The sequence below is a fragment of the Pholis gunnellus genome, assembly GCF_910591455.1.
Source record: "Pholis gunnellus genome assembly, chromosome: 2".
NCBI lineage: Eukaryota > Metazoa > Chordata > Actinopteri > Perciformes > Pholidae > Pholis > Pholis gunnellus.
This window is the reverse complement of record NC_136536.1, coordinates 14,693,871-14,721,399: the sequence shown is the minus strand read 5'-3', so window position 1 is coordinate 14,721,399 and position 27,529 is coordinate 14,693,871. Positions and strand designations below refer to the sequence as shown.

The following is a 27,529-nucleotide window of genomic DNA, read 5'->3' as shown; positions in this document are numbered from 1 at the left end:
CATTACACGATTTAACAGCTACCTGTGCCATTTCAATTCCAAACTATACGGTGAATAAATAATACAACACAAGGGGAGCTGTCAAAGAAAACAGAAAATATCAAAATGGCAACATCTGTCGGTCGCCCCGGGCTCTGCACCCGTATTCATCATGTGTCACGCAGCTGCGCACCTCCTCCCAGGCGCCGTTGTCTCATTTGCGCCATTTTGTCCGCTCACTTTGTTGATTGGGCTTTAGCGAGCTGTACTAGAGCCAATCAGAGGGAAACCGGACAGCGAAGAGACGGTAAGGGAGACTCGATTGAAGCCATTGGTAGTTGTCAGCACGGATTGGTTTGCCGTGAACCAACCAAATTACTAACCCAGCTAAATGCAAAAAAAATCGAATGGCAGTTTGATTTTGACCGCTGCGTCCCTGGGCCGGTTGGGCTGCAAATGACTTGTTGTTCTCAACGTTGGCTCCTAGAAACATGATATCTGGTGGTCGCCCAGCCTTAAGCTAACGTTAGCTCAAATATAGACCGTCGGACAAAGGGATGGGTGATAACGCCTATGTCCTCCCATCAGTAAACGTTGCCTGGCACATCATCACCAGCTAATGTTATAATAACAGACCAACCTAAAGACGGACGTTAGCTATCAAACTGTTAACTAGCCTCCCGTCTGTGCTTTCTAACGTTTACCACGCGCTGTACGTAGCTAACTGACGCTAGCCTTATTAGCTACAACGGCAATATCCTGTGAGCAAAACACCCAGTTAAAGCAACCCAGTGTGTGGTTCTTATATCACCGCCACATTACGGACATAACATTTCACATTACAGACATAACGTATATTGATGGCACACGTTGGTTAGCGTGATGAGTTGAAATGGAAGAAGGCCGTACTTAAATATCGTTAATGCCAAACGTTATAAAAACAACGAGTTGGCTGCAGTAACGTTAGAGATCGGTTGAAAATACCTTGGTTTTTTTCTGGACGATCAAGAAGGTTGTATGTTACATTTAAAATGCATAGCTAAGAATCACACATCTAATGTAATGCTAATACTGTATGTGTCATTCTTTTGTTTCTAGAGACGGTTGTGACAATAACAAGCCATGGAGCAGTACACCACTGCCACCACTACCACTGGGGAGCAGATAGTTGTGCAGACATCCAATGGACAGATCCAACAGCAGGTGAGCACGGGATTTACTCTCATTAATGTTGTTTTGATGAAGAAGTCTGTCTTACCACCAACTATGTAACACACTGCCATGAGGTAACAGGTAGCCATAATTCAAGTGTTCCAGTGGATTCCAGATCCAATCTTTTTTTCCCGCCCTGTTAATGACTTGTCTGAGACTGTATTATCCTGCATTACCTTTAGACACAGGGCACAGTGACTGCTGTGCAGCTGCAAACAGAGGCGCCAGTGGTGACGGCCTCAGGCCAGCAGGTGCAGACACTCCAGGTAGTGGTGTCACCGCCGCCGCCCAGTGTCAGAGTCATGACAGTGTTACGGCCTATGGGATTGCATGCCATACAACCAGGGCTGTTTTTCATGACCCGTCTATGTGCTGTTTGGTTCATCCTCCCTCCCCGGCATGTCTGACAGCTGCCTGAACTGCATGTTCCTCAGCACAGTGTGTTGTTGCGTGTTAGCCTCGGGTTCCCGCTTGTGCTCTCATGACTACTGTTTGTCTGAGTTGTGTTTGTCTCTTGGCAAGTTCGACGTTCTTCCCAATGAGAACGGAAGATACGTGTAAAACATGAGTCAAATGGATGTGTTTTGCTGTTAGCTGAAGAACCAGTACTGAACAGCAAGGATCCATTTTCATTATTGGCTGTCACCTCTCATCATCTAGCTATGTTTTCCTATTATCTAGTTGCAAAATGGCAGTGGATTGCTTGTGGGTATTTTTCCCGATGGTACAACTGCTGCCACAGGCTTTCAGTTGTCCATTGTGGTCTCTCGCTTAATTGATGGATGCCAATTGCACAATTTGTACTTGTCAAGTTGCATAGTGAATGCAAATTAATTGGATGGCAACATCTTTCCAAATCATGTACCTTTTTTAAGCAAATCAAGTTAAAAAAATAACCTGTTGGTTCAGTAGCAGTATTCCAGTAAATACAAAACCGTTGAATAAAGAGGTTTTGTATTTTGCAATTGTAGCCCATCTTAATGACAAAAACATCTTATAGAATATACTGTACATAAGCTAGTTTGGATTTACTATGGAACCAGATAGTTTCATGTTTGTATCCCAAAACAGAAATGACAGCAAATCATCATATTTCATCCATGATGTGGTGTCCTGGATGTTCCTGATTTGACATCGTATGCTTTAGATTTTTGAGTCACACATAGGAGATATTGAGGCAACAAACACGGGCGGTGGTGCTGTAACAGCTTTCTGTATCTCTCTGTAGGTCCAGGGACAGCCTCTGATGGTCCAGGTGAGCGGTGGGCAGCTCATCACATCATCAGGGCAACCCATAATGGTGCAGGCCATGTCGGGGGGTCAGGGTCAAACCATAATGCAGGTCCCTGTATCTGGAGCTCAGGGATTACAGCAGGTAAGAGATGACGCTCAGTTACCAGATTAAGTTCTGTATTCAGATTGACCCACATTATCTTGTTAAAGGACATGTGTTCTCTGTGTAATACTATTGGCAGATGTGAAAGCTGGGTGTAATATTTTAGTATGATAAGCACATTGTGATGGGGCTAGGATGTTCCTGAATCTATGGGTGGTACTTTGTCCATGTGTAGATCCAGCTGGTTCAGCCCGGTCAGATCCAGCTGCAGGGCGGACAGACTCTCCAGCTGCAGGGCCAGCAGGGTCAGCCCCAGCAGATCATCATCCAGCAGCCCCAGACAGCCATCACCGCTGGACAGAACCAGGTGTTACACTCTGACCAGTTGAACGGCAAATCCTTTTAATCAAATAATTGTTAACATGATTATTGAGTGTCTTCTCTTCTTACTTGTGGTCCCACAGGGACAGCAGATCAGTGTCCAGGGCCAACAGGTGGCACAGACGGCTGACGGACAGACCATTGTCTACCAGCCGGTCAATGCAGATGGCACCGTCCTGCAGCAGGGTACACTCAGATTTCTCCTACATCTTCAGTTTGCCTTCTGCTTTGTAGACTTTATAAAGAGGAGCACTGCTGAGGTGTCATTTTGCATAACAACTGTGATCGTAATCTGTTTCCAGGAATGATCACAATTCCAGCTTCCAGCTTGGCAGGTGCCCAGATTGTACAGGCAGGGGGTGCCAACACCAACACTACTAATGGCGGCCAAGGCACTGTGACCGTCACCCTGCCCGTCTCTGGTAACATGGTCAATGCAGGAGGTGGAATGGTCATGGTAAGACCCTGTGCAGAGGTATCCAGCATGTTATTACCTTTTTTTTTTTTGGATCTAGAGACTCACACAGTGTGGTGGAGGTCCCTTTTTAAGAGCACCAAATACAGTTTTTTAGCAGTCTTTCTCTACCCATTGTGAAAATGTAGAGGTGTGGTAATGTATTTATATTGTTTTTGTAGAATCATATTGTGTTGATATGATTAATTATTTATTTGGTGACACATCGTTATTTTTCTAAAGTGGTATATTTGATGGAAAAGCTGTCAAAATAAAAAGAATTGGGATTTATTTTCCCGTTGAATGCAGTGAATATTACTCTGTTTATTTAACACCCATTGTCGTCCCACATAGGTGATTTCACTCTTCTTAGGACTGTATGGGCGTTTAGAGACTATGGTTGATTGACATCTCCCTCACCTCTACTGCACTTGTTAGGGCAGGACAACTTTTTTTCAGGGCACCTTTGAGTTCTTTACTCATGCAATCATAACTCCACCCAGTATCAGCCTGTAGAGAAGTCTATTCAGCACCTGTATTTGCACAGTAACTACTTTTTTATGTCCGCATGCTGCTATACATGTGTGCTTTCCATGCCAGAGGCTTTAAACACGGTGTCCCTGTTTGTGTCTCTCCCTCGATCAGATGGTGCCTGGAGGTGGTGCAGTGCCCACAATGCAGCGTATTCCCCTGCCAGGGGCTGAGATGCTCGAGGAGGAACCTTTGTACGTCAACGCCAAACAGTACCACCGCATCTTGAAGCGAAGACAGGCTCGTGCCAAGCTCGAGGCTGAGGGCAAGATCCCCAAGGAAAGGAGGGTAAGACACATTAGTTTACAACACACACACACACTTGCACATTGAAGCTTCTTCTTCCTCACTACCTGCTAAATGCAAGTGCACAGGTTTTGCCCATCTACCATTTCATACTGGGCTCATTCTGTATATCATCTTGGGCTGTGATGGTGTATGTCTAGTGGTATTTAGCCATGTCATCTCAGCAGAAGGACGAGAGGAAAGTGCGAAAATGTGTTTTTCAACCAGTACTGGTACAGAGGTGGCGCAAAGTGTTCAGTGTTAAAATACTAATGCTCCTGTATATCTACTTACTCCTTAGCAGAAATACCTTCACGAGTCTCGCCACCGTCACGCTATGCAGCGCAAGCGAGGAGATGGAGGTCGTTTCTTTTCACCTAAAGACAAGGAGGAAATGGCGTTGGCCCTGGCACATGTAATAAAAAAAATATACTGACTCAAGCTAATACAATAAATGTTATACATTGTCAATTAAGCACTTCAAACTTACTTTGAAGGGTTTTTGAAAATGTGTATGGAATTAAGGTGTTACTGTGTTTGAATAGGAGATATCTCATTCTGTAAAGATCTCCTCATGATGTATTATGGTGACCTCATTGATCATTTCTCCTCCTCCTCCTCCAGCAACAGCAGCAGGAGGTAGCCCAGGCAGCAGCAGATGAGACCGTGGCTCAGATGATCCGAGTCTCATAGCACTGTCGCCAACATCATCTCTTCTGTCTGTGAACTCTGCCTGAGGCTCTTCATCCCATCTCACCTGATCTGCCGCACCATCTGCTCTCACTTTTACTCCCTCCTGCCGCGCCGTCTTACACCAAATCACAGCACCGCCGCTGGGTTTCTTCTGTTATCGCTCCAGTCCGACACCGGTCTTCCATGGAGCTGACCACGTGGCTGCTAAGACTGTTGACGGTTCTGGTCTTCTTCTCTGAAGCGGAGGATGTTTCCACCCTCAGCTTATCTGGTCGAGCGTTTACGACCAGCTCTTTTTCTTTTTTTTTGCATAAGGATTTGTTTAGACAATTATGATGCATGAAGTTATAAGTAACCAGGGCAAGTCCCTCAGAGCAAACAACAGGTGATGTCACACCCTGGTCTGTAAAAAGAGATTTAGTCACCAGTGGATGCTTTAAATATTTTTTGTAAATGGTACATTTGTTTTCAGAGACACTCGTTAAGCATTGGTGTTCTTGTATCTATTATTATGTGATCCCCTTTATTTTGACTTTTCATTTTTTAAACCCATGTACTGTGGGGGGATGGACTCCGCATCATAAGTCCAACCTGCGTCCACGGAGCAAAACCTGAAATGTGATACTAATGTGAAGATAATGTACAGACATTCTTCTCTTCCCCAGTGTGTAACGGATGTACTTACTAATTTGCCCCATTTTGTGGATGCATTTTATACAATTTCGTGGTTCGACAGTGTTTGTAGGAAAACAGTGACTTGGTGTTTAATCACATTACATATTATATCCATGTAGTTACCTCTTCATCAGTAAGTCCACCTAGGTGTTTCATTTTTTCATTGTAGATAATAGATTTTTTTTTTTTTTTACCTATCAGATGCAGCAATGCAATGTTTTGGGTTTTTTTATAATGGAAAAAAAGGTTGGACATTCTTGAAACCTGTGAATTAAATTTTATTAAGTGACTCAAGGCTGTTTGTGTTAACTTCTTCACTCTCATTAATCATTCATTCAAGATGTCCCATGAGTCTTATCTATTGGCTTTCTATCAATACTTTATGGTAGCTGCAGTTGTTGTATACTACTTTATATGCTTTTGGGTAGTTTAATCAGTACAAATGTAGCATTTTCTAAATGCATCATGTAGTTTGTATATAAAATATGAATCTGCAAAGTATTTGGTATGAATTACATTATTTAACTTAAACTTAACTTAAAATGAAAATGCCAAAGTGCAAGAACTTCAAAACATTTCTAAACTAAAGTACTCATCAGTTTTACATTATTATTATATCCATGTAAATGACCCTGAGCAAATTATAAGTAAGACTAATTCAATTATAAAACGTTGTGTTTAGACATTTTAATAAATTAGTTAAACGGAACGTAATCTATTTATTTAAATTGATGTATTTTCGATATGGGACTAACTCTTGTGTCTTCGCCCTTTGTTATACCTCCCATGTCAAAGGGTCAAACACTGTCCCGAGCAGGCTCTTCCAATCAGACGCCGTAGATTACAGACGTTGGTACCACAGTCTGCCAATCACAGCGAAGGGGGCGGGGAATGTACTCAGCCTCCTATGACGCTGAAGGACCATTGAGATACTGCTTCCATTGAAACAGAACATCTAGGTTAGACCCGCTTTGACTCTCAAGTGGTGACCCGGTATTAACGAGTGAGTGTAACCAAAACCAGCGCTACTCTTAATGTGAGAAAAACAGCCTCAGCCGTTTGCTTCTCCGTGTTCCTCCGCACCGGCTCTGACTGGATGAACAACGCCCACACACCGCCTAACGTTACCGCAGTGTACTCAGCAGACACTTAGATCTCCGTGGTCAACTCAGCAGACACTTGAATTTTAGTGCACCTATATGCTGAAATTCACGGTAAACGCATTCAAACAGAACAGATCCAATAGCGAGCGAAGGACTTTGCAAAGTTAGCGGAGGGATTTACATGAGACAACATCCGGTTTTTATAATAAGATATCAATACAAGTAAAGTAAAAATGTTAGATTTTCACTATGGGTGGAGTCAACGATGTCCTGAACACATATACATCAGTCATTGTATGGAATTATTGAGAAAACACTTTTTATTACACTTCAAATGTTCAGAAATGTACCTGTTTCTTTGTACAAATGTATGACCTTTATTTTGAAATATCTCCTAATTGGTACAGTAAAAATGTCGGAATTTTAGTATGTGTGGAGTCAACGATGCGATAATTACATATACATCAGTCATTGTATGGAATTATTTAGAAAATTAGAACATTTTTATAGCACCTCAAATATTCAGTTTTTAGATATTTTCTCTGTACAATTGTATGACTTTTACTTTGAAATATCTCTTAATTGGTACAGTACAAATGTATGATTTTCAGTCTGTGTGGCGTCAAAGACGTCCTGAACACATACATCAGTCATTGTATGGAAATATTGACAAGAATATTTTCATAGCACCTTAATTAAACATTTCAGAAATTAGCTATTTGAAGGTGCAATTTCAGTTCACAGTTTGTAAAATATCTTAATTGGTAAAGTTAGCATGTTTGATTTGTGTTTGAATGTGGTCAGAAATGTAAACACATACATATCAGTAAGTCAGAAATTATTAATTTCATTATCTTTCCAGCAATCCTCAAATCAAAGATACTTCATCCACAATTTAGTTGTAACTCGAGATGCAGGTAACATGTTTTATACTTAATGTTAATATAATTTATTTAATCTTATTTCCACAAATGCAATTTATATATACACTTAGTTGACACCCTATTTTGGAAACCGGATGTTGTCTGACAGTAATCTTTCACCCTTATTCTACATCTTATTTTGAAAACCGGATGCTGCCTCACGTTAATCCTTCCGCTAACTTTGCAAGGTCCTTCGCTCGCTCCCGATCTGTGCCGTTTGAATGCGTTTACCGTGAATTTCAGCAGATAGGCGCATTAATATTTAAGTGTCTGCTGGGTTGACCACGGTGATACGAGTGTCTGCTGACTTGACTGCAGTCTAACGTTACACCGCCTAACGTTACTCGTTCAGGTGACAGCCTCGACAAACCGCCCCCTCCACTCGGAGATGTTGCCGTGTGCGGATGACAGCAGACCAGAGGACCGAAACAAGTGCCTGCACCGCTCTTTAGAAAGTAGTGAAGATAGAGAACAGGGTAATCTCTCTTAAAGTAGGCTACTCATAGCTCCGCGCTGGGGTCTAGTGGAAGAGCTTCAGCCACGGTTCGGTCATTTTAAGCCACGAAGCTTAACGAAGAGAGAGAGAGAGAGAGAGAGAGAGAAAAGGAGACAAACGGATCAAGCTAGCGCTAACGGCAGTCTGGTCTAAAAGCCAGTTTCTTTCTTCAGTAACGGCCTCAACATCTCTCCTGGATGCGATGACCGACTCGGTTGTGGACAGCAAGGCGGAGGTGAAACAAGCCACGAAATATGTCAAAGAGACCGAAAACGTCGCGGAGAAATATTCAGCGATGACTGTCAGCAAGAACAGCAGTGATGTGAACATGAACGTGGGGGAAATGCCTTCCGCAGCGTTCACCGCAGTGCCCACTCTGAAATCCGTCAAGAAGGTAAGGAGCGTGATGCTCGCCATCACTCACTGAGCAAAGAGACGGTGTGTACTGTAAGTCAGCCGTGTACTGCAGAGAAGTACTAGTTTACCGGGCCAGTACATGTACTGTAAGTCAGCGGTGTACTGCAGAGAAGTAGTGTACCGGGCCACTACATGTACTGTAAGTCAGCGGTGTACTGCAGAGAAGTAGTGTACCGGGCCAGTGAATGTACTGTATGTATTTATCATGTATTCATACGCCACTGGAGAGACACCACGACAGTAGGCCGGTTAATACAGCTCTGATGCGTTGTTGCATGTGATGCTGCAACAAGCCAAGCTGCGAAGCGGGAATATAATATTTACCATTTATATGATTCACATCCGACTATAGGATCTGAGAAGTTAGGCCACAAAGAAAAGCGTCCCCATGTGGTATTTATCTAATCATTGCTTATAGTGTTTTATTACCGAGGTTACAGCATATATTGCATTACGAATGGATTATTGTGAAAAACCTGCCTTCATTCAGCCTTCCTGTTTATGTAAAGTCACAATGCCTGCATCATGTCAACATCCTGTAGGCAGGAAACAACTCAAAGCCAACTTGAGCTCTTAAACCTTTGATTTAAGGCCTCTGAAAAGTGAAGTAATACATGGCCTAACATACCTGAGCTTAGACAGGGGGCTCCGCACGCTACATATGAGGTGTTTAAGGAACAATTTAAATCGGCCACGAATTGCCATCACAAAGCTTTGGATTAAAGCGACATCCAGCTGTACGAAGGATCATACAAATGTTTGACGAAAGTGTAGGACATTTTATTTGTACAAATTAATCATGTCTATATTTAGCAAATTCATCCTGGTGTTTGTGATATCAATCTGGAATTTGTTCAGGAGCGTGTGTGTGTGTGTGTGTGTGTGTGTGTGTGTGTGTGTGTGTGTGTGTGTGTGTGTGTGTGTGTGTGTGTGTGTGTGTGTGTGTGTGTGTGTGTGTGTGGGCACTACTACAATTATTAGTAATATGAAAAGCATGACAGAAATGTATTAGCAGCACAAGGCCCTGTGAGAAAATGCCTTGCATGTCTTGGCTGTTGCAGAGCGGCACAGAACAATCATCAGAATGAGAGAGTCCCCTGAGAGGGCTGCTCATTACAGGTGCACCGCTGTGTGTTACAGCTGGCTACAGGCAGCACATTAACACCAAACATCTCAATTGAGGAGCATTTTTCTGTCCCTCAAGGTGACCTTTAACTCGTGACACCTGTCCTTCTTACTCACACACTTTGTTTGTGTTTGACACAACTGATGCGATATTATGCCATGTGGCGATATCCAACATTTGAATTCATTATAACAAAATGTTTTGCTATGGTTACTATCACTACCATCTTAATACCAGCCTCACAATGTCAGTATCAGTTGGGTTCTACGTGACGCATTATATAGTTACACGGTGCTTGTGACTGACACACAACTGCTATTCTGGGACCTCATTTTAAACTTCATGTACATTTTAAATCTCACATGCTGTGAGCACTGTGTGCTTCATGTTGATCCCCATTGCTTTGCGTCATTACACACTTTGGGATGTTTGTGACGTCTTTGTGCTTCTGTATCGTTAGCACATTGCCAATTGGTGTTGAGATGAACATATTGACTCACTTATTGAGTTACAATAGTTGTTGTTTGAATTACTTGCGTATAAATCAGTCACAAGCATTGCAGAGTTATGAAATGTGGTAAAGATGAATCCTAGTAGACACAATGACATGGAGCCAGCACAGGAAAACTGCAGTGGCAGAGGAAGTCCACTAATCACAAGCAGACTATTTAAGTAAAATGCTGAGTAACAAACAACGGGGCCTGCAAACTAGCTTTTCTCCTGTATGCTGTACTGCTTGTCCTGTTTAACAATAGTTCTCTGGTATGGTCCCTGTTAAATAGACTAACCAACATATTAACACAGCCTTAAAAATCCCGTTACATTTAAGTGAAATAGTATCAACAAAAACAAAATGTGAGCTTCCCCAAACTGGCTTTTATTAGTGGGGTAATATTCCTATAATGTAATCCAAGAGTTACAAGTCAGTAGTGTTCATTCCAAAAGATACGTCTTGTGTTGCTGCATTTGTGATTTGATTGCTTCAAAGTTGAAGTAGGCCAATGTCCAAGAGTACAAAATAATCAGCGTAATAACAATATCTATATTCCCAGCAGCGGGGCTTACAGACTTCAGAATATTAGCTGAGACCCCCCGTCTGACGAGGCAATAACGTGTGGACTGCGAGTCGCCTCGGGGAGCCCGATTGAAAACATATTGGATGGCAGGAATGTGCACTCGGCTTATGAAAACAAAGCAGTGTGTTATGAATAAATGTGAGAGCCTGGTGTCAAACGGAGCCACCTGTTTGCATGGAAACAATGAATATATAAAACAAATACCGAAAATGATTGGGGAAAAAAAAAGATAAAACTAATTAAAATCCTGGAAAATATACATGAAAAAGAAGCGTTGGATGTCTGAGGAAGTGAGGAGGCCTTGTCACATAATGTGCTGAGAGGGGCCGCGAACGAAAACAGTCAATGCTACATAATGAAATGAGAGAGTGTGTGTGTGTGTGTGTGTGTGTGTGTGTGTGTGTGTGTGTGTGTGTGTGTGTGTGTGTGTGTGTGTGTGAGGGTGTGTGAGTGTGTGTGGGTGAGTCAAAGAACACCACTACTCTGCCTCCTCTCTCTCTCTCTCTCAGTCCATCCAGCAGTTACACAATACGCCCCCCTGGGTGCTGGACTTACTCACTGTGAATCTGTTCATGCATCATCATCATCATTTGTATCTGAACCCTGTGGGCTGTTTTACATAGATACAAAAAAAAAAAAAGATTGTACCTCATTTTCGCTATCTCATCTTGTTAGTCTGCCAACGTTATGGCAGAGTTTTGTGAAGGTCTAATCACGATGTTCTTTCCCCCTGGCAGCTTTAAATAAAGGTGAGGAAATGATGTGACTTCCATCTAGTAGTTATATGATAAAAAAAATAGAAAACTAACAGTTTCTTTCTAGTGTTCATTGAAACTCAGCCTGCCTCAGTCCACACAAGCAGAGTACTGTGTGATACATATGAGCAGTGAGGGAAAAGTCACCATGAGATGAGAAATATAACACATCCATACTGACTTGTTTCATCGTTTCCCGGCCATGTTTGCCTTTTGGTATTGAAAAAGGATCCCTCTAGTTCAACTACAGTATTTGTCAGCGTTCTTTCATTTTTTCTCATTTGACATTTTTAGGAACATGATGTTGGTGTTGTAGGTGGTAGGGTTGTACTTCCTAATGTCTGTTCGTGACATATGGCTGTGATGATGATTCAAAATCATCTGTTGATGATTTAGATGTATGGCAATAAGTATAAGTTATGGTTTCTGCTCAAGGTCACACAGTTCTGATGGAAGGATTAGCATTGTGTGTGTTCTTTTCATAACACTGTGTAATCCGTCATGCAATGCGCGGATAACAGGCGCCCTCGCAGAACAAATGAAGAGCTGCATCTGTCTGAGGAACTTCACACCACTGCTTTACTGTCTATACACCGTTTGTCCTCAGTTAAATCTTAGATAAATACTGCACACTGTAGTCAGTATACAAAGATGTGTGTGGATTAGACTGCACGTCTTCTCTGTTAGATGGCGCTGTAGAGCACAAGTGGTGTCTGGCTAAGTAGTTAATGTCACCTTATGCCAGGCCCATATTGAACCCTTTACACTGCCGACTGACAGTCACACCACAGCTTAAGTCTGTGACCTGGCCCGCTATCTAACAGAGAATGGCTATTTTTAGCCGTAGGATGGGACTGGATGGGCCGCTTATTGATGCAGCTGAAGGCTAATGGAAACAGGGTTTAATTCCTCCTGTCAATCCCCTTTCATTTAGCAGTCCAAATCAGGAGTACAGCCTGAAAGTAAAAGCGGCAGCAGATGTTTCTTTTTTTTTTTGTCCGTGTACAAATCTGAATCTTCCGACATTTGCTCTCTCAGCACTTAAACAGCGTAAATCATCAAGTGCAACATACTGACTTTAGCAGCTGGTTGTCAAGGGTAGAGAGAGAGAGAGAGAGAGAGAGAGAGAGAGAGAGAGAGAGAGAGAGAGAGAGAGAGAGAGAGAGAGAGAGAGAGAGAGAGAGAGAGAGAGAGAGAGAGAGAGAGAGAGAGAGAGAGAGAGAGAGAGAGAGAGAGAGAGACAGGGAGAGAGAGAGATAGAGGCTCAGTGGGAATCAACCTCCCCTTTCTCTCTAGGCCTCTCTCTCTCTCTCTCGCTCTCTCTCTCTCTCCAGGTTGGCCATTAGAAATCACGATAATAGGTGGGAACCTCCCTCCGGCTCTGCCTGGGAGTGTTCTGGGATAATAGCATCAGGGACACCTAGTCCCATCACACAGACAACACACAGGCACAGCAAAGCAGGCTAGAAAACTGGAGAGTGACCGGCAGCCATGGCACACAAACATGGGCACGGGAGAGAACGGGTGAGTCGCTACTAATGCATCACCGGGAACTCATCCAGCACACTTATGCTTAAAGATATACTGCATATCCCCCCACGCAGATGTGCCACACTTACTTTTGTCATGTCATAAGTTTTCTTCTTTTTGCAGTTATGTAAAATGATTATTGTACCTTATGCAACGATGCAGACCACACAGAAGTGTTTCTCTTTTAATTGCAACCCAGTTGTTGAGCTGAAACGCCGGTAGAAGTACAATCTTCTCGTCAAAAGGGCCGAGGTTATTCCTAGAGCTCACCTCTGGGATGGTTTACTGTGTAAGAGCACCAAAAACATGCTGTCTTGAGTAACACTTCATCATTAATCAGATTAACCTCTTGCTCTCCTAATGCTGTAACCACGGGAGAAGGAGTCTCTGATTTGGATGTCTATGAATGGGGGGGGGGGGGGGGGGTTTGGGGGGGTGAAAACGATACAGATATTTAAGAGTCCGTGCAAAAACTGATGCGAAGCAAATATAAAATAACAATTTTACAAGTGTATGAGACAGAGCACACTGTCAATTGTAAAAACAAGAGACGTGCAGAGATCTCAGTTCAAACTGTCTCACAAGCTTCTTGAGTTTCGTTGTACTGACACAGTAGATGTTGAAGGTGTCATCGCTCAGAGGAAACGGGGGCTGTGAGATATAAACACTCAGGAAATAACGTCACTACTGTTTTAGCCATTAATGCTACAGTTACTTTCATTTTGAACGAATAGCATATCAGTCGCAATCTTGACATTTCTTTCAAGTTGTAGGTGAAAACGTAGCCATTCTGTCTCATATAAGGCAGAAGTGGTGCGGTGTGTAAAGCGGTTTTCCTTTAGAGATCATGATGATGTTGGTGCAGACCATACGAACTCATGAACATATGAAATGTAATCCGCTTCCGCTCACGTTTGTGTGCCGACTACCAGGTAACTGAGTCATGCATGCGAGCTGTGAGCCTCCACTCCTCTCAGTGTTAAGTTTGACAGAGCAAATCATTTTTAGCAAGTGTCCGTGCTCTTTCATGTCATAATCACTAACACTGAGCTTCAGCTATAGGTCACGGTTGTGATGGTCGCGTGTGCAGTGCACATCCTACTCAAATGTTACCTAACGCACTGTTGTTGGTCTGGCATTCATCCTCTGTGTGTTGTGTCAACTCTGCCGGCCTGCACGTTAGTTTGAAGTCCAAACACATTCTATGGACATTTAAAATACGAGAACCAGGAAATCGCACAGCATTGACACAATGAACGATAACTGAGGGGATTTATCACCGAGGAGAACCAAGCTGTGAAGAACTGTAAATATAGCACAGACAGTTGACTAGGACCTCTAACCTCTAATACAACAAGAAGGCCTTTGAATGGGTTTCAGGGGCTTTGATCCTCCATCCATTAAAGCACATGTAAACCATCAAGAAACATAAATATTATGACAACAACAAGACATTATCACTCAGAAGCCACGACGAAGGAAAACAGAAAGAAAGTCAAGAAAAGAATGCGTGAATGTTAAATGTCCACCCCTCTTCGTGTCACGACATTATACGATGTTGTGACATTATACAGTGTTGTCAGGCTTTTAGCAGCGTCAAGGTAACATTGGTGACACGTTTTATTCATGCGAGATAAAGTTGCTCAACAGGCAGTAGTGGATCTGTTGCCGGCAGCAGTCAAAAAAGAATTGCATCCGTGTTTACCAGATGTGATATTAAGATTGGATCAGATCAATTAAAGTCAAATCTAAAAGTAAAGGACATTTATGAGGTTCAGACCTGAAACCCACCTGCAGACTTCCTATTTAAGTCAAATGCTGAGTACGTCATCTACCTACAGTATGTCTTACAGGACTATTTATTCACAGGCGTAAGCAAAGTAGAAGTTACAGCCCACCTGGGCTTCTACGTGTGTTTCTGCATGTAGTTTGGGATTGTTTCTGACTTCTCTACATTTGTAATTATTGTCAGGATCAATGTAGTTGGTTAACTATGTATATAGTTCTGTTGGACTGTCCTACGTGACCCAGTTTACTAAAGGGCCTGAGGGCCTCCCCACTGTTTCTAATGTTGACAACCGACTGTTGTCGTCTGCTAGTGCAGCCAAGACTGTTGCAGTTTCAGGGTGTTGCAACCCAAATTCACAGAGGCACTGGCTCTTATTGAACAGCTGAAGACTTTTTAAAATTGCATCAACGTCTGTGGTTTGGTAGAGTAACCCCAGAGACCGGACAGTAGAGACTTTAAGTCTGTTTAAGTCAAGAAACTAGCCACGCTAGCCGTGTGCTGATCCACTCTATGTGTTTCCAGGTCTTTGATCTCGGGCCCTTTTGAAGGGTCGGGTTGACACGATGAACCACACCAACAACGGAAGCCTGTGTTTTTGAACAAAGCATGAATCACAGAGCAGGAGGGCAGCATCTAAGAATAGGCAACAGCTCCCTTCTTCCTGATCCACCTGTGATTCACTGTAACACACTCGGTATTACCTTTCAAAGGACCGCTTTCGAGGCTAAATCAGCAAAAATGAGTCCAAATATAAACTAGTGTGAACAAATATCCCTACAGCATATAACTGAGTGTGTTCAGGTGTGCTGATGACGGTACTTTGTTTTGCTCCTCGCTCTTCCTTGCTCCCATTATTTCATTTTGGACACTTAATCAGGGCACACAGACAGAATGAAAGTCCGAACGTTTGCCTATTTATGTTGACGTTGTGCACCATTTTCTTCTGTTTCTCTCCAGATCCAGTTTGCGAACACTGAGGACAAACAGGAGTTCAGCAAGTACCCCACCAAAGCTGGTCGCCGCTCCCTCTCTCGGTCCATCTCGCAGTCCTCCACAGACAGCTACAGCTCAGGTGCTGCACACCTGAAAGTTTCATTTCTATTTCCACCTCCGTGAGACGTTAAATCACGACGGTGATTGTAAACGATTGCTGTTGATATTGAAGATTATTGCACATTTTCGCAGTTATAGTTTGTGTTGTAAATGTGATTGAACTGATTATATGTGTCTATTTTTAAGTCCTTATCTCATCTTTTGGAATGAAGTATGTACACCCATACACAAATGCTGCATAAGAGCACATATACACAAATACACAATTATCTAAAAAAACACAGTTAAGAGATCTGTATCAATGTTGCCTTTTCATATTATGTGTTTGTGTTTGAAATATTGCTATTGCTCATTACCATGTATGTACATATATATATATATATATATATATATATATATATATATATATATATATATATGTATATACATATATATATATACACACACATACACAGGAAATGCACGTAAAACCTCTGCCCTAAACACAATGGATTTTAAGTATATATTTCACAATTGTCTCTTTTGTATGATTTTCCACAATAAGTGACCTTTGGTGTTCTCCGTCTCACAGCTGCGTCTTACACCGACAGCTCCGATGATGAGACCTCCCCCCGGGACAAAACCCAGGTCAACACCCCTGGCAGCAGTGACTTCTGTGTGAAGAACGTCAAGCAGGCCGAATTTGGCCGCCGTGAAATAGAAATTGCAGAGCAAGGTATATCTGTTCCCATCTTTACATTTTTAGCTGAGAGTCTCTGTAGTGTTTCGTATGGAGTCCCTTTCACTCACGTTCATGCCGTATCAATCTTAAAAGTTGGTTTCACCGTCACACAGTCGGATTAGAGACTCGCTATCATTACCATGTATACAAGGAGGGCTTTGTGCCACCTGTTATGACTCCCAGATATGTATCACATGGCATCTGTTTCGCTGCGTAGACACTATTTGATAACAGTCCCCTCCTCCTGATTTCAGAATAGTTTATGACCCTTGGCTGAGGCAGTGTCAATATTATTCTTGAAACATGATCGGCGCTCTTTCTCTCAGTTCTATTCATCACTTCTTACTTATTGTCTTCTCTTACCTCTTCCCCCGTCTCATCTGTTTTGTTTTTCGTATGCAAGTCTGTCTCTCTGGTTGCTTACGTTGCCCGTGTGAGCGATGTGTAGGCGTGCCTGCTGGACGAGTGTTCTTCAGGCTTAAAGCCAGGGTGGCAACAGCTGTTGATGACATTATTGTTTAATCAGTCTCCATTTTCTAGCCATTTACTGCACTTCCACATCGTAGAAAGGTCTGATTTTTGTCTTCAAAATGTCCCATCATTCTTTTCTCTCCCCAAAAAACAATCCTGACCTTTACGTCCTCTCAGCTTCCACTAATTTATGCTCAATCTGTTTCTCCCCAGACATGTCAGCCCTGATTTCCTTGAGGAAGAGAGCCCAGGGGGAGAAGCCATTGGCTGGGGCGAAGATAGTCGGCTGTACCCACATCACTGCTCAGACCGCAGTACGTCCTCTCGTTCTGTTCGCTGCAGATCACTGGGATTGTTCTGTTCTTCTCTCCTTTGTCTCTGCTACCCCGGTTCATGTAGCTGTATTATGTTGTCGTTCCCTCTTAGGTCCTGATCGAGACCCTGGTGGCCCTCGGGGCCCAGTGTCGCTGGACTGCCTGCAACATCTACTCCACTCAGAATGAAGTGGCTGCAGCTCTCGCTGAAACAGGTGAGTCTCTCTTTAATACGTCTGAAAATCTCATCAAAGAGTCAGCTGGCAAGAAGAACACATCACCATCATCGATTGTTATTAAGTAGAGCCATGGTTTGTAGATGAACAAGTAAAAAAAAAACTATTAATGACATGATGGCTATGGCTAGGTCTACACATTAACTAGAACGTGTGTCTTCAATGCTTTAAAAAATGGTGTTGCGTTTACTTTTGATTTTGTGTTCTTGTGTTATAGTAAATTATGGATCCTGTGCTTGTTTAATATCCCCCTGATGGACCTGTTGCTCATGCAGCTGGCCGGTCCCCCTCTCCTCCGCTGTCTCTCTCTGCTATTAGGTGTTTTGTCTGTTTTGTTTCCTGCAGGGGTACCTGTGTTTGCATGGAAGGGTGAGTCAGAGGACGACTTCTGGTGGTGCATCGATCGCTGTGTCAACACGGAGGGCTGGCAGGCTAATATGGTATCAACCTGACAATCGCATGATGAATTCAACCCTAATCTTAGACTGTTATCTGGTCTTTCTCTGGGTTCTTCCGTGCTCTCATACACTGTGTGGTAATTATCATTCATGTCTCTAACCCTGCTGTGTTTTTGCTTAGATCTTGGATGATGGTGGAGACTTAACCCACTGGGTGTACAAGAAGTATCCCAGTGTCTTTAAGAAGGTCCGGGGCATCGTGGAGGAGAGTGTGACTGGAGTGCACAGGTGGGATGGGGCTTTGATTTGAGGAGTTTGAGGGTTTTAAAGGAAGGAAGGAAATATTTTTGTTCTCTGTCTGATTTTTGTTTCGGCCACCATTTGAGAGTCAGGGACTCTATTTGGTGAGTAATAATAGAATCGATCTTTTAGCCACCAATAAGTTGTGGCACAGCTTATGACAGCTCGTAACGGACTATAACTCACAGAGACTGTGGCAATATCTCTTGAGTTATTAGTATTGATCGAACCCCAGGAGTTATTTTATGGTCCCATTAACACTGAAATATAAACTCAACTCAAGAAGGTAGACAAAACAATGTCCTAAATAAGGATGTGATATTTAGAGTGACTGTTAAACATTGCAAACAAAGGTGGGTCATGTTAGGTTTCGTGCCATTTAGTAGTATTTTTCCAACCTCTTTCATAACGTATATATCCGAATTACTGTCAGATAGTTTGACCATGTGACTGCTCTCCCTCTTCTGTCAATGCAGTTTGTGTTTTCAACACGTTACACTCGCTATTCAATATCAATATAGCCTAGTTGGAGTTCTGATTATTGTTATATTATTGTATATATTGGCTACTTTTATAGCTAATAAAAACCTAATAAGTTTGTAAACGATTCAAGTTGAAGCTGCTTCTTTTCCACAAGGTCTTTACACTATTTTGTCCTTTTCATGGAGCTGAGCAGGAAGCTTCCTGATGAATGACACATACCGTGTCAGCACAAACCGTATCCAAAGCAGTTATATAAGTCATAGTAGTAGTATAAATACATACTGACACTGTAGATTGAGAAGGTCACTGGCCTGATTGGACTTCAGCCTGTTTGAGAAACAGGACAGAGCTGGACTGCAGGTCACAGCAGCTGTGAGCGTACGACTATCAATGGACTCAATTAGCCAGAAGCCCCGGAGAGCGTACGGTCACACTGGGTGTGCACGCGTGTCGTGTGTGCCTGACCATGTTTCCTCGTGTGCCCTCTCAGATTGTACCAGTTGTCTAAGGCTGGCAAGCTGTGTGTCCCTGCCATGAATGTGAACGACTCCGTCACCAAGCAGAAATTCGACAACCTTTACTGCTGCCGTGAATCTATCCTGGATGGGTGAGGAGAATGAAATCGTCCGGAAAGCTAGCCATCATTTGCAAACTTATGTTTCCTCAGTTTCAGTCGTGCATATGGCTAAAAGTGTGTGTCATCTTGTCTCTGCCAGTTTGAAGAGGACTACAGATATAATGTTTGGAGGCAAACAAGTTGTTGTTTGTGGTTATGGAGAGGTGAATCATTCTTTGATTTAAAAAAACAAATCTTTTCACTGGTGCAGCAGACCTTTTAACATGGATTGTAGAGATCTGTTCACAACGATTGCCCTGTCCTGTGGTGCGTAGGTGGGGAAAGGCTGCTGCACTGCTCTAAAGGCCCTTGGAGCCATTGTGTGCATCACAGAGATCGACCCCATCTGTGCCCTGCAGGCGTGGTGAGTCACTAACATCAGCACCGCTCCATGTTGTGCTCCACTGTCTCTATGTTGTCCATCAGATTAGCTGTGATTCCAAAAAGACAATTTGTTACCATCCTGTGTTTTACGTTGTGTTCGCTGTGTTTGTGCTGCTTAAACTGATGATAATATCTCTATGTGTATCCACACAGCATGGACGGCTTTCGAGTGGTCAAGCTGAGTGAGGTCATCCGGCAGATGGACGTGGTGATAACTTGCACTGGTACTGTGCCCCCATGCAGGGACATCCATTACTTCTGCTTTGATACTCGCAGTGTTTCCAGCTAAACAGAAGTGTGCCCCATTTAAATATCCCAGTTTAGGTCTCTGGGTCACAAACAGACTTTACGTCTGAATACTAAAATGCTTTTTGAGTCTGTCATCACAATCACTATTTAGATGTATCTGCTTAATCCATTTTTATAACAGAAACTGGTGCAATCACGACTCACCCTCACTAGCGCTCTCACAGTGACTTTGTTTACAAATCACATTGTGATTTTTTTTTCTTCTAGGTAACAAGAATGTCGTCACTAGAGAACAGCTTGACCGAATGAAGAATGGCTGCATTGTCTGCAACATGGGACACTCCAACACTGAGATTGATGTGGTAATGTGTCTTTTTCATTCTATGAGTGTTTTGTAAAGATGCAGACCAGTGGGAGCTTCAATGCAACACAATTCAAATACGTTGCACAACTTCTCCTTTAATTCTCCTTGGCGAGCGCTTTTGGCTTTCTTGCTTTCATCGGGGTGGCGTCTGAGGCTGTTTCTGGCTTCCTACACAGTATTGATCAGTCATGTGATCATCTTTTGCCAAATACCATATTCACTCTTATGTTAAAAATATCTTCCATCTCTTAATATTTTGTCATGTCAGTCTGTGGCTGATCTTAACACATTTAACTCTTGTGTACATCTCAAAACAAATCCTGTTCTTTGAGACCAAATATAATCCATTAGACTTGAAAAAACGCCATCATGTCTAATTCCTGTGTCCTGTTCCTAAGTGCCGAATTAGGAGATCCAGAATGAGAAACTTCTCTAAATCTTCGCCTGTTTTTGACAAACATACCTTTTTTAATTTTTGTTTTACTTCTATGTTCCGCTCTGCTCTGTTTGAATTCTTGAACATGTTCACGAATAGATGACACCCTTTGTGTTGCATTCGATTCTCTGACCTTTGTTCTTCTACCTGTATTATATTCCCGTGTGTCATACAGTTGTAGGACTGACCTGTCTTTTATGTGCTCAGGCGAGTCTGCGCAGCCCTGAGCTGACCTGGGAGAGGGTGCGCTCTCAGGTTGACCACATCATCTGGCCCGATGGAAAGAGGGTTGTTCTGCTTGCAGAGGTAATGTCCCTCTACTGTGCTATATCTGTACCTCTTGTCCTATAAACTAACAGAAACATTTATATTGTGAAACATGTTGGTGTTTAAATATCGATATGCAGAATCTCTTGATAACTGTTGGCCGTCTAGCATGCAGTTTATAATCCTGATCATTTTAACCTAGAGTAACATTTAATTATAAAAAGGCCTGCTGGTGTCTCACTGTAAGTCAGCCAACAGCTCCTGTGTGCTCTTTGTTCATACTGCAGCTGCATACTTGTATCCCTTATTGTGACCCTTTTTTTTGTGTCAACTTCTACGGTGCAGTTCATGTATGTACTTTATTATTTCTCAGGGCCGCCTCTTAAACCTGAGCTGCTCCACAGTGCCTACGTTTGTGTTGTCCATCACTGCTACAACTCAGGTTAGTAGCTTGTCCCCTCTCTGTGGCGCCCTTCACTGACACTGTAGGGGGTCTCTCCACATCACCCTGCTGTTCTGTAGTGACATGTAGTTTCCTGAAACTCATTGTGAGTCTGAATAACCACTGTGTGCTCTGTGTTGTCTGTAGGCCCTGGCCCTGATTGAGTTGTTCAATGCTCCAGAGGGGCGTTACAAACAGGATGTGTATCTCCTGCCCAAGAAGATGGGTAAGAAAGAAATCTGCCTTGTTTCATAATTTTGATTTATAGATTTAGAATAAAAATGATGATATACGTCAGTTTAAGAGCTTGTTTGTTGCTCATTGTTGCCATCTTGTGACTTGACACGTTCCAGTGAGCCAAAAATGACGTACACAAGAACAAATATCTTTCCAGACAGCTTAGATTCCAATCTGTCTCTTTCCTCCAGATGAGTATGTGGCCAGTCTGCACCTACCAAACTTTGATGCCCACCTGACAGAGCTCTCTGACGAGCAGGCCAAGTACATGGGTCTCAACAAGAACGGGCCCTTCAAACCGAATTATTACAGGTAGATTTCTTCATATACCGTATGTCTTCCTGTGCCGTTGGTTGTCTTGCGTCTCATACGTTTTAATGATGTCTTCACGTGTGTGCAATAACACTTGTGTATTTCGTTCACAGGTATTAATGACGGTGTGATCCTCAACACACAATTGTCCTGGGATGAACAGAGATATCTATTTTATTTTGTAAATTGCTACAAAATGGAGGAATTATTTTAAGTATGCTGAATGTAAGTTATTAATAGCACTTCGGACATAGTGTTAAATATGAAGAATAAGATGTGTAGGAAACATACAATGTACGTATAACCAACTAACATTTTACATGTCTCGTCACGTGTTTAAAAGAAAAGCCCGCTTGCATGCTTTCATGTGTATGTGCTTATTTAGTTGCTAATGCTTCTGTTGCTAGATCACAAAGTTGTTGATTTGTTTGTTTACCCTATTTATGCACAGTGCCAAATGATGGCTGTAAGAATGGAACAGATACCATGTATGTTTCGTCTGTCGATGACATTAACATCTTATTAGTACATTCCACGAGCCAGGGTTTGGGCTGAGCCATAACAAACTCTGTATTACAATGCCCGTTATTTTAGAAATGGTTGTGTTACATTCGTTAAATAATCTCATTGAATGGTATCTGCATACATGTCCTACAAGGTATCATCCAGTCACACTTTTTCATTACAAGTACAGTGATTACATTGATATCACTTGTTTATTATACACATGTAATAGTCTGTGAAAGGCTGAGTGCATTTTGAACTCCTGACTCTTGGTGTTGGCATTCAACACTCTTAAACACCCAAAGCTTCACCTGAATAAGTTCAAACCAAAGGGATGTTTTATGTGCTAACAGATGAAGATGTTCTGTTATGTCAAAGATAACAAGCTGTATGCATTCCTAAAAAGGTGGAGGAGTAAAAGATTTTCAAACTACTATAATTTTCTTTATTTAATACCAAGTTTCCATTCGCTCACTGAAATTCCAGCAGAGATCTGATTCTCTGACATGCAGCGAGGTCGGTTATAAAGTGTTCTGACTGGATAATACCTTTAACGGCATGGTATGAATGTGCCTTTTAAATAATTTACAACTTGTAATAAATATCAGCACTGACCTTAATTAAATGAACATTCCTCTTTTGTGAAACCACATCTATTAGTGGTGCGTTTGATGTCTTCCTTCCACTGCTTCTGGTATTAAAAATATCTCTGATGTGTGAGCTGTGTTGAGAAAAAATATTAGACTTTTATGTTTGCCATATGATTGTCACTGTCTTAATTTGATCCAATAGGGTCACCTAAAGTCAAATTTAATGTCATTAAAATGCATAAGTGTATACAATGTATGTAAAATAATGCATTAAATCAGCAATAAAACAACTTCTTTTAACAGAGAAAAGTAACTTAAAACATGTCAAAATGTTTTTAAATCAAGACAACTGAACAGAAAGGCCTCTGTAGATCAGTGGTTGGGTATAGTTACAGTGCATTTTTCCATTTTTGGGGAGATAAAGCTTGTATTCATGGCTGCTAACACTTCCACACACCCAACTCAATGTGCCTTACTGCTACATTCTCTACATTGTGTTCCCTCGCCGTCAGCCCTGCTGGCCGAGCGTCAGATTGCTGTCCCACTCTGGAATATTCACCGTCTCTCTCGCACCACGCCAGCTGCATTAGTTTCTAATATTAACAGTCGAGTCACTGAGCCCGAAGGAGAGAGGGGGGCGGGGCGGGGGGGCAGTCTGGGAGCTTCTAGAAACCTGGTTACAACTATAAAAGCAAAGGGCCTGAGTCTGTCCAGGCATTAGTTTACGAAGAACCACACAGAGGCAAAAGGCTGCCACGAGGAGACTCTGAGATCCTTCAACATTTTTGAGCAACAGAGAGAGTTCATCGCTGAAAGTAAGTAGCAATTGATTTTCCCATTTTGGTTAAATTAATTTGAATGGAAACATCAGTGCAGACTGTTAACACATATCTGTGATGGTATCCTCAGGCATTATTTTAATCCACCCGTTCCTTTAAAAATAACACTCAAACTCACCATTACTAATGCATAAATTCTGCTTTATTGTATGTCTTTATTAATGCTGGTAGAAGTTAATGTTACAGTACATTAGAGAAACAGTTGAATTTGAGTATGTATTTATAATAAAGGTGTTAGAATGTGTGTGATTTGGGAAAAAAAGAAAGAAAATCTAATGTTATTATATATTTAATCAAATGGAAAAGGGCTAATAAAAGCTAATAAGAGAATTGTATATATTCCATTTAAATAACTAATTTAATATATTTATGTTTTCATAGTAGAGCAATTTATTAGATCATAATGAGAATGTTTTTCAGTCGATGTTTCCTTAATTTTAACTGCAAATTTAACATTTGTCTCTGTTCATTAGATCACTGACTGACTAGGTGTCGGTTGCAGTAATCAGTGCTTTCATGTGTAGCGCTACACAATTTAAAATGTAATGTTTTCTCATTTATCTAGGATTTATCTAAAGCAACAAGTAAAATGTCTTCAGCTAAGGGAGTATCTATTGGCATCGATCTGGGCACCACCTATTCTTGTGTCGGGGTTTTCCAGCACGGCAAAGTGGAGATCATCGCCAACGACCAGGGTAACAGGACCACTTCCAGCTATGTGGCCTTTACAGACACCGAGAGGCTTATTGGAGATGCTGCCAAGAACCAGGTCGCCATGAATCCCATCAACACAATCTTTGACGCCAAACGGCTCATCGGGAGAAAGTTTAACGACGCCGTCGTCCAGTCTGACATGAAACTCTGGCCTTTCAAGGTGATCAGCGATAACGGAAAGCCCAAAGTCCAGGTGGAGTACAAAGGGGAGACCAAGGCCTTCTACCCAGAGGAAATCTCCTCCATGGTCCTGGTTAAAATGAAGGAGATCGCTGAGGCCTACCTGGGACAGAGCGTGTCAAATGCAGTCATCACAGTTCCAGCTTATTTCAATGACTCTCAGAGGCAAGCCACCAAAGACGCCGGGGTGATCTCAGGACTGAATGTTCTCAGGATCATCAACGAGCCCACAGCAGCAGCCATCGCCTACGGCCTGGATAAAGGTAAACGAGGAGAGAGCAATGTGCTCATCTTTGATCTCGGTGGAGGCACCTTCGACGTGTCCATCCTGACCATTGACGACGGCATCTTTGAGGTGAAAGCCACCGCGGGAGACACACACCTTGGCGGGGAGGACTTTGACAACCGGATGGTCAACCACTTTGTAGAGGAATTCCAAAGAAAACATAAGAAAGACATCAGCCACAGCAAGAGAGCGGTGAGGAGACTGCGTACAGCTTGTGAGAGAGCGAAGAGGACCCTGTCCTCCAGCACTCAGGCCAGCATTGAGATCGACTCTCTGTTTGAGGGCATCGACTTCTACACCTCCATCACCAGAGCACGCTTTGAGGAGCTCAACTCGGAGCTCTTCAGGGGAACACTGGAGCCAGTTGAGAAGGCCCTGCAAGATGCCAAGTTGGACAAATCAAAGGTCCATGAAATCGTCCTGGTTGGTGGCTCCACAAGAATTCCCAAAATCCAGAAGCTCTTGCAGGACTTCTTTAATGGCAGAGAACTGAACAAGAGCATCAACCCAGATGAAGCTGTGGCGTACGGCGCCGCCGTCCAGGCTGCTATCCTCATGGGTGACACCTCAGAGAATGTCCAAGATCTGCTGCTGCTGGACGTGGCTCCCCTGTCTCTGGGCATCGAGACCGCGGGTGGAGTTATGACGCCTCTGATCAAACGAAACACCACCATCCCCTCCAAGCAGACCCAGATCTTCTCCACATATTCGGACAATCAGCCAGGTGTGCTGATTCAGGTGTTTGAGGGAGAGAGAGCCATGACCAAGGACAACAACCTCTTGGGCAAGTTTGAGCTCGCAGGTATCCCTCCTGCTCCCCGAGGAGTACCACAGGTGGAGGTCACATTCGACATCGATGCCAACGGCATTCTGAATGTGTCCGCCGTTGACAAAAGCACCGGCAAAGAAAACAAAATCACCATCACCAATGACAAGGGGCGCCTCGGCAAAGAGGAGATAGAGCGGATGGTACAGGACTCTGAAAAGTACAAGGCTGAGGACGATGTGCAGAGGGAGAGGGTTGCAGCAAAGAACTCGCTTGAGTCGTACGCCTACCACATGAAGAGCAGTGTCGAGGATGAGAACATGAAGGGGAAAATTAGCGAGGAGGATAACAAGATGGTCGTTGACAAGTGCAACCAGGCGATCTACTGGCTGGAGAACAACCAGCTGGCAGAGAAAGACGAGTATGAGCATCAGCAGAAGGAACTAGAGAAGGTGTGCAAGCCGGTCGTGACCAAGTTGTACCAGGGAGCAGCACCGTCAGAAAGCCAGGCAGGAGGCAGCTCCAAGGGCCCCACTATTGAGGAAGTGGACTAAAGCCTTAAGATATCAACATTTTGTTTACAGAAATACTGTCGCTGTATCACTGTTGTTTGGTCCCAAAAAATGATGTGATGTCACCCTTTATTTTCTTGAATTGTCATAATAAAAATACTTTATTAAATAATTTAACTGCATGTCTTTAATTTGTTCTTGTAAAGCACAATTTACAGATGTTTTTTGCATATGTTGACCTATAAAGGCTTACCATAAGTGTTTTAAACTTCATATTGGCTGCCCTTTTCAAAAAGTAAGCACATGCAGTGTTCCATTTTATACGTTCTACTAATTAGACTACCATTTTATATATCTTCACTTCTTACAAGGACATCTGGTACTTTTAAAACTCACTCTGCAGACTGGTTTTGGCTGGTTGCAATAATATATTCTGAGCTTGGAAAGTTTGCGTTCAGATATTTTGCTCCAGCCTTTGTTAATAATTTACAACAGGTTTTGATTAAGGGAACGCTCTAGAAGAAGATGCTTGAATGGAACTTTCCCCATATTTCATTTCTACCCATTCCTTTGATCTTCCCTTTTCTTGTGTTGGAATATGATTTATAGTTTACAAATGTGTGTATTACACAAGACACACAATAAAATTAGAAATAGCAGCTGAGAGAGCGATCCACCGACTCATCATTGCATTGCTATAATAAAAATGTCGGACTCACGATGCACAATTTATTAAATATAAATCAAGAGATCGTCTTTTTTTAAATTATTATTCAGCATATTCTACTTTAACCCAAACCTGGCGCCTACATTACCCACAATGCAACTTGGCCGCCGACAGCTGATTGGGGTGTGTAATGCTAGTAGCAGCTGCTCCAAGCTGCAAGCCTCAAGCAGAGATGAGGAGCGGGCCACAGAGGTCAGGTCACATCATTTTATATTTTCAAACTTGTAGTCTTTAATTCCAACAATTTATCAGACTCCACACAGCTCCCTCTGCAGCCACAGAATACTTCATAAACGTTTCTTCATATAAGTAGTAAGCTTATAGCCTAATTTACTCCCAAACACCTGTAAATAGACTTTGAAGTCTA

At 42.6% G+C, this 27,529-nt stretch overlaps 3 protein-coding genes across 9 annotated transcripts; all 3 read left to right on the top strand.

The window, feature by feature from the left end:
• Window positions 1–209: 209 nt before the first annotated feature.
• Window positions 210–5,836, top strand: nfyal (nuclear transcription factor Y, alpha, like). 6 transcript variants are annotated; one of them, XM_079180089.1, is made up of 10 exons: window positions 210–286; window positions 1,078–1,182; window positions 1,374–1,457; window positions 2,420–2,566; window positions 2,763–2,894; window positions 2,992–3,094; window positions 3,211–3,365; window positions 4,008–4,181; window positions 4,483–4,593; window positions 4,803–5,836. In XM_079180089.1, the coding sequence occupies exons 2-10, from the start codon at window positions 1,102–1,104 to the stop codon at window positions 4,869–4,871; spliced, it is 1,056 nt and encodes a 351-aa protein (XP_079036215.1). In that variant the 5' UTR covers window positions 210–286; window positions 1,078–1,101; the 3' UTR covers window positions 4,872–5,836. The 6 variants fall into 6 exon arrangements, with proteins under 6 accessions (XP_079036215.1, XP_079036214.1, XP_079036213.1 ...); XM_079180088.1 differs by having other exon boundaries at window positions 4,480–4,593; XM_079180087.1 differs by having other exon boundaries at window positions 1,374–1,460.
• Window positions 5,837–7,869: 2,033 nt separating this feature from the next.
• On the top strand, window positions 7,870–23,323 carry ahcyl1 (adenosylhomocysteinase-like 1; the record flags this gene model as incomplete). Of its 2 annotated transcripts, XM_079178189.1 has the most annotated exons (17): window positions 7,870–8,462; window positions 15,719–15,833; window positions 16,386–16,529; window positions 17,220–17,320; window positions 17,433–17,535; window positions 17,902–17,996; window positions 18,136–18,242; window positions 19,228–19,344; window positions 19,454–19,517; window positions 19,629–19,717; window positions 19,891–19,961; window positions 20,254–20,348; window positions 20,994–21,092; window positions 21,427–21,495; window positions 21,643–21,721; window positions 21,924–22,044; window positions 22,158–23,323. In XM_079178189.1, exons 1-17 carry the CDS (start codon window positions 8,271–8,273, stop codon window positions 22,162–22,164), a joined length of 1,668 nt encoding a protein of 555 aa, XP_079034315.1. In that variant the 5' UTR covers window positions 7,870–8,270. The 2 variants fall into 2 exon arrangements, with proteins under 2 accessions (XP_079034315.1, XP_079034316.1); XM_079178190.1 differs by lacking the exon at window positions 22,158–23,323 and having other exon boundaries at window positions 21,924–22,048.
• Window positions 23,324–23,858: 535 nt separating this feature from the next.
• hspa1b (heat shock protein family A (Hsp70) member 1B) lies at window positions 23,859–26,607 on the top strand. The gene is made up of 2 exons (XM_079178164.1): window positions 23,859–23,953; window positions 24,543–26,607. Exon 2 carries the CDS (start codon window positions 24,567–24,569, stop codon window positions 26,475–26,477), a length of 1,911 nt encoding a protein of 636 aa, XP_079034290.1. The 5' UTR covers window positions 23,859–23,953; window positions 24,543–24,566; the 3' UTR covers window positions 26,478–26,607.
• The last annotated feature ends 922 nt before the right edge of the window (window positions 26,608–27,529 follow it).

Excerpts from the sequence above, each read along its gene's own strand:
- nfyal (XM_079180086.1), top strand. The coding sequence starts at position 1,102 with ATGGAGCAGTACACCACTGCCACCACTACCACTGGGGAGCAGATAGTT. Across the intron at positions 1,183-1,373 it reads ATGGACAGATCCAACAGCAG|ACACAGGGCACAGTGACTGC; the intron begins GTGAGCACGGGA and ends CATTACCTTTAG. Across the intron at positions 1,461-2,419 it reads AGGTGCAGACACTCCAGGTA|GTCCAGGGACAGCCTCTGAT; the intron begins GTGGTGTCACCG and ends ATCTCTCTGTAG.
- hspa1b (XM_079178164.1), top strand. The coding sequence starts at position 24,567 with ATGTCTTCAGCTAAGGGAGTATCTATTGGCATCGATCTGGGCACCACC.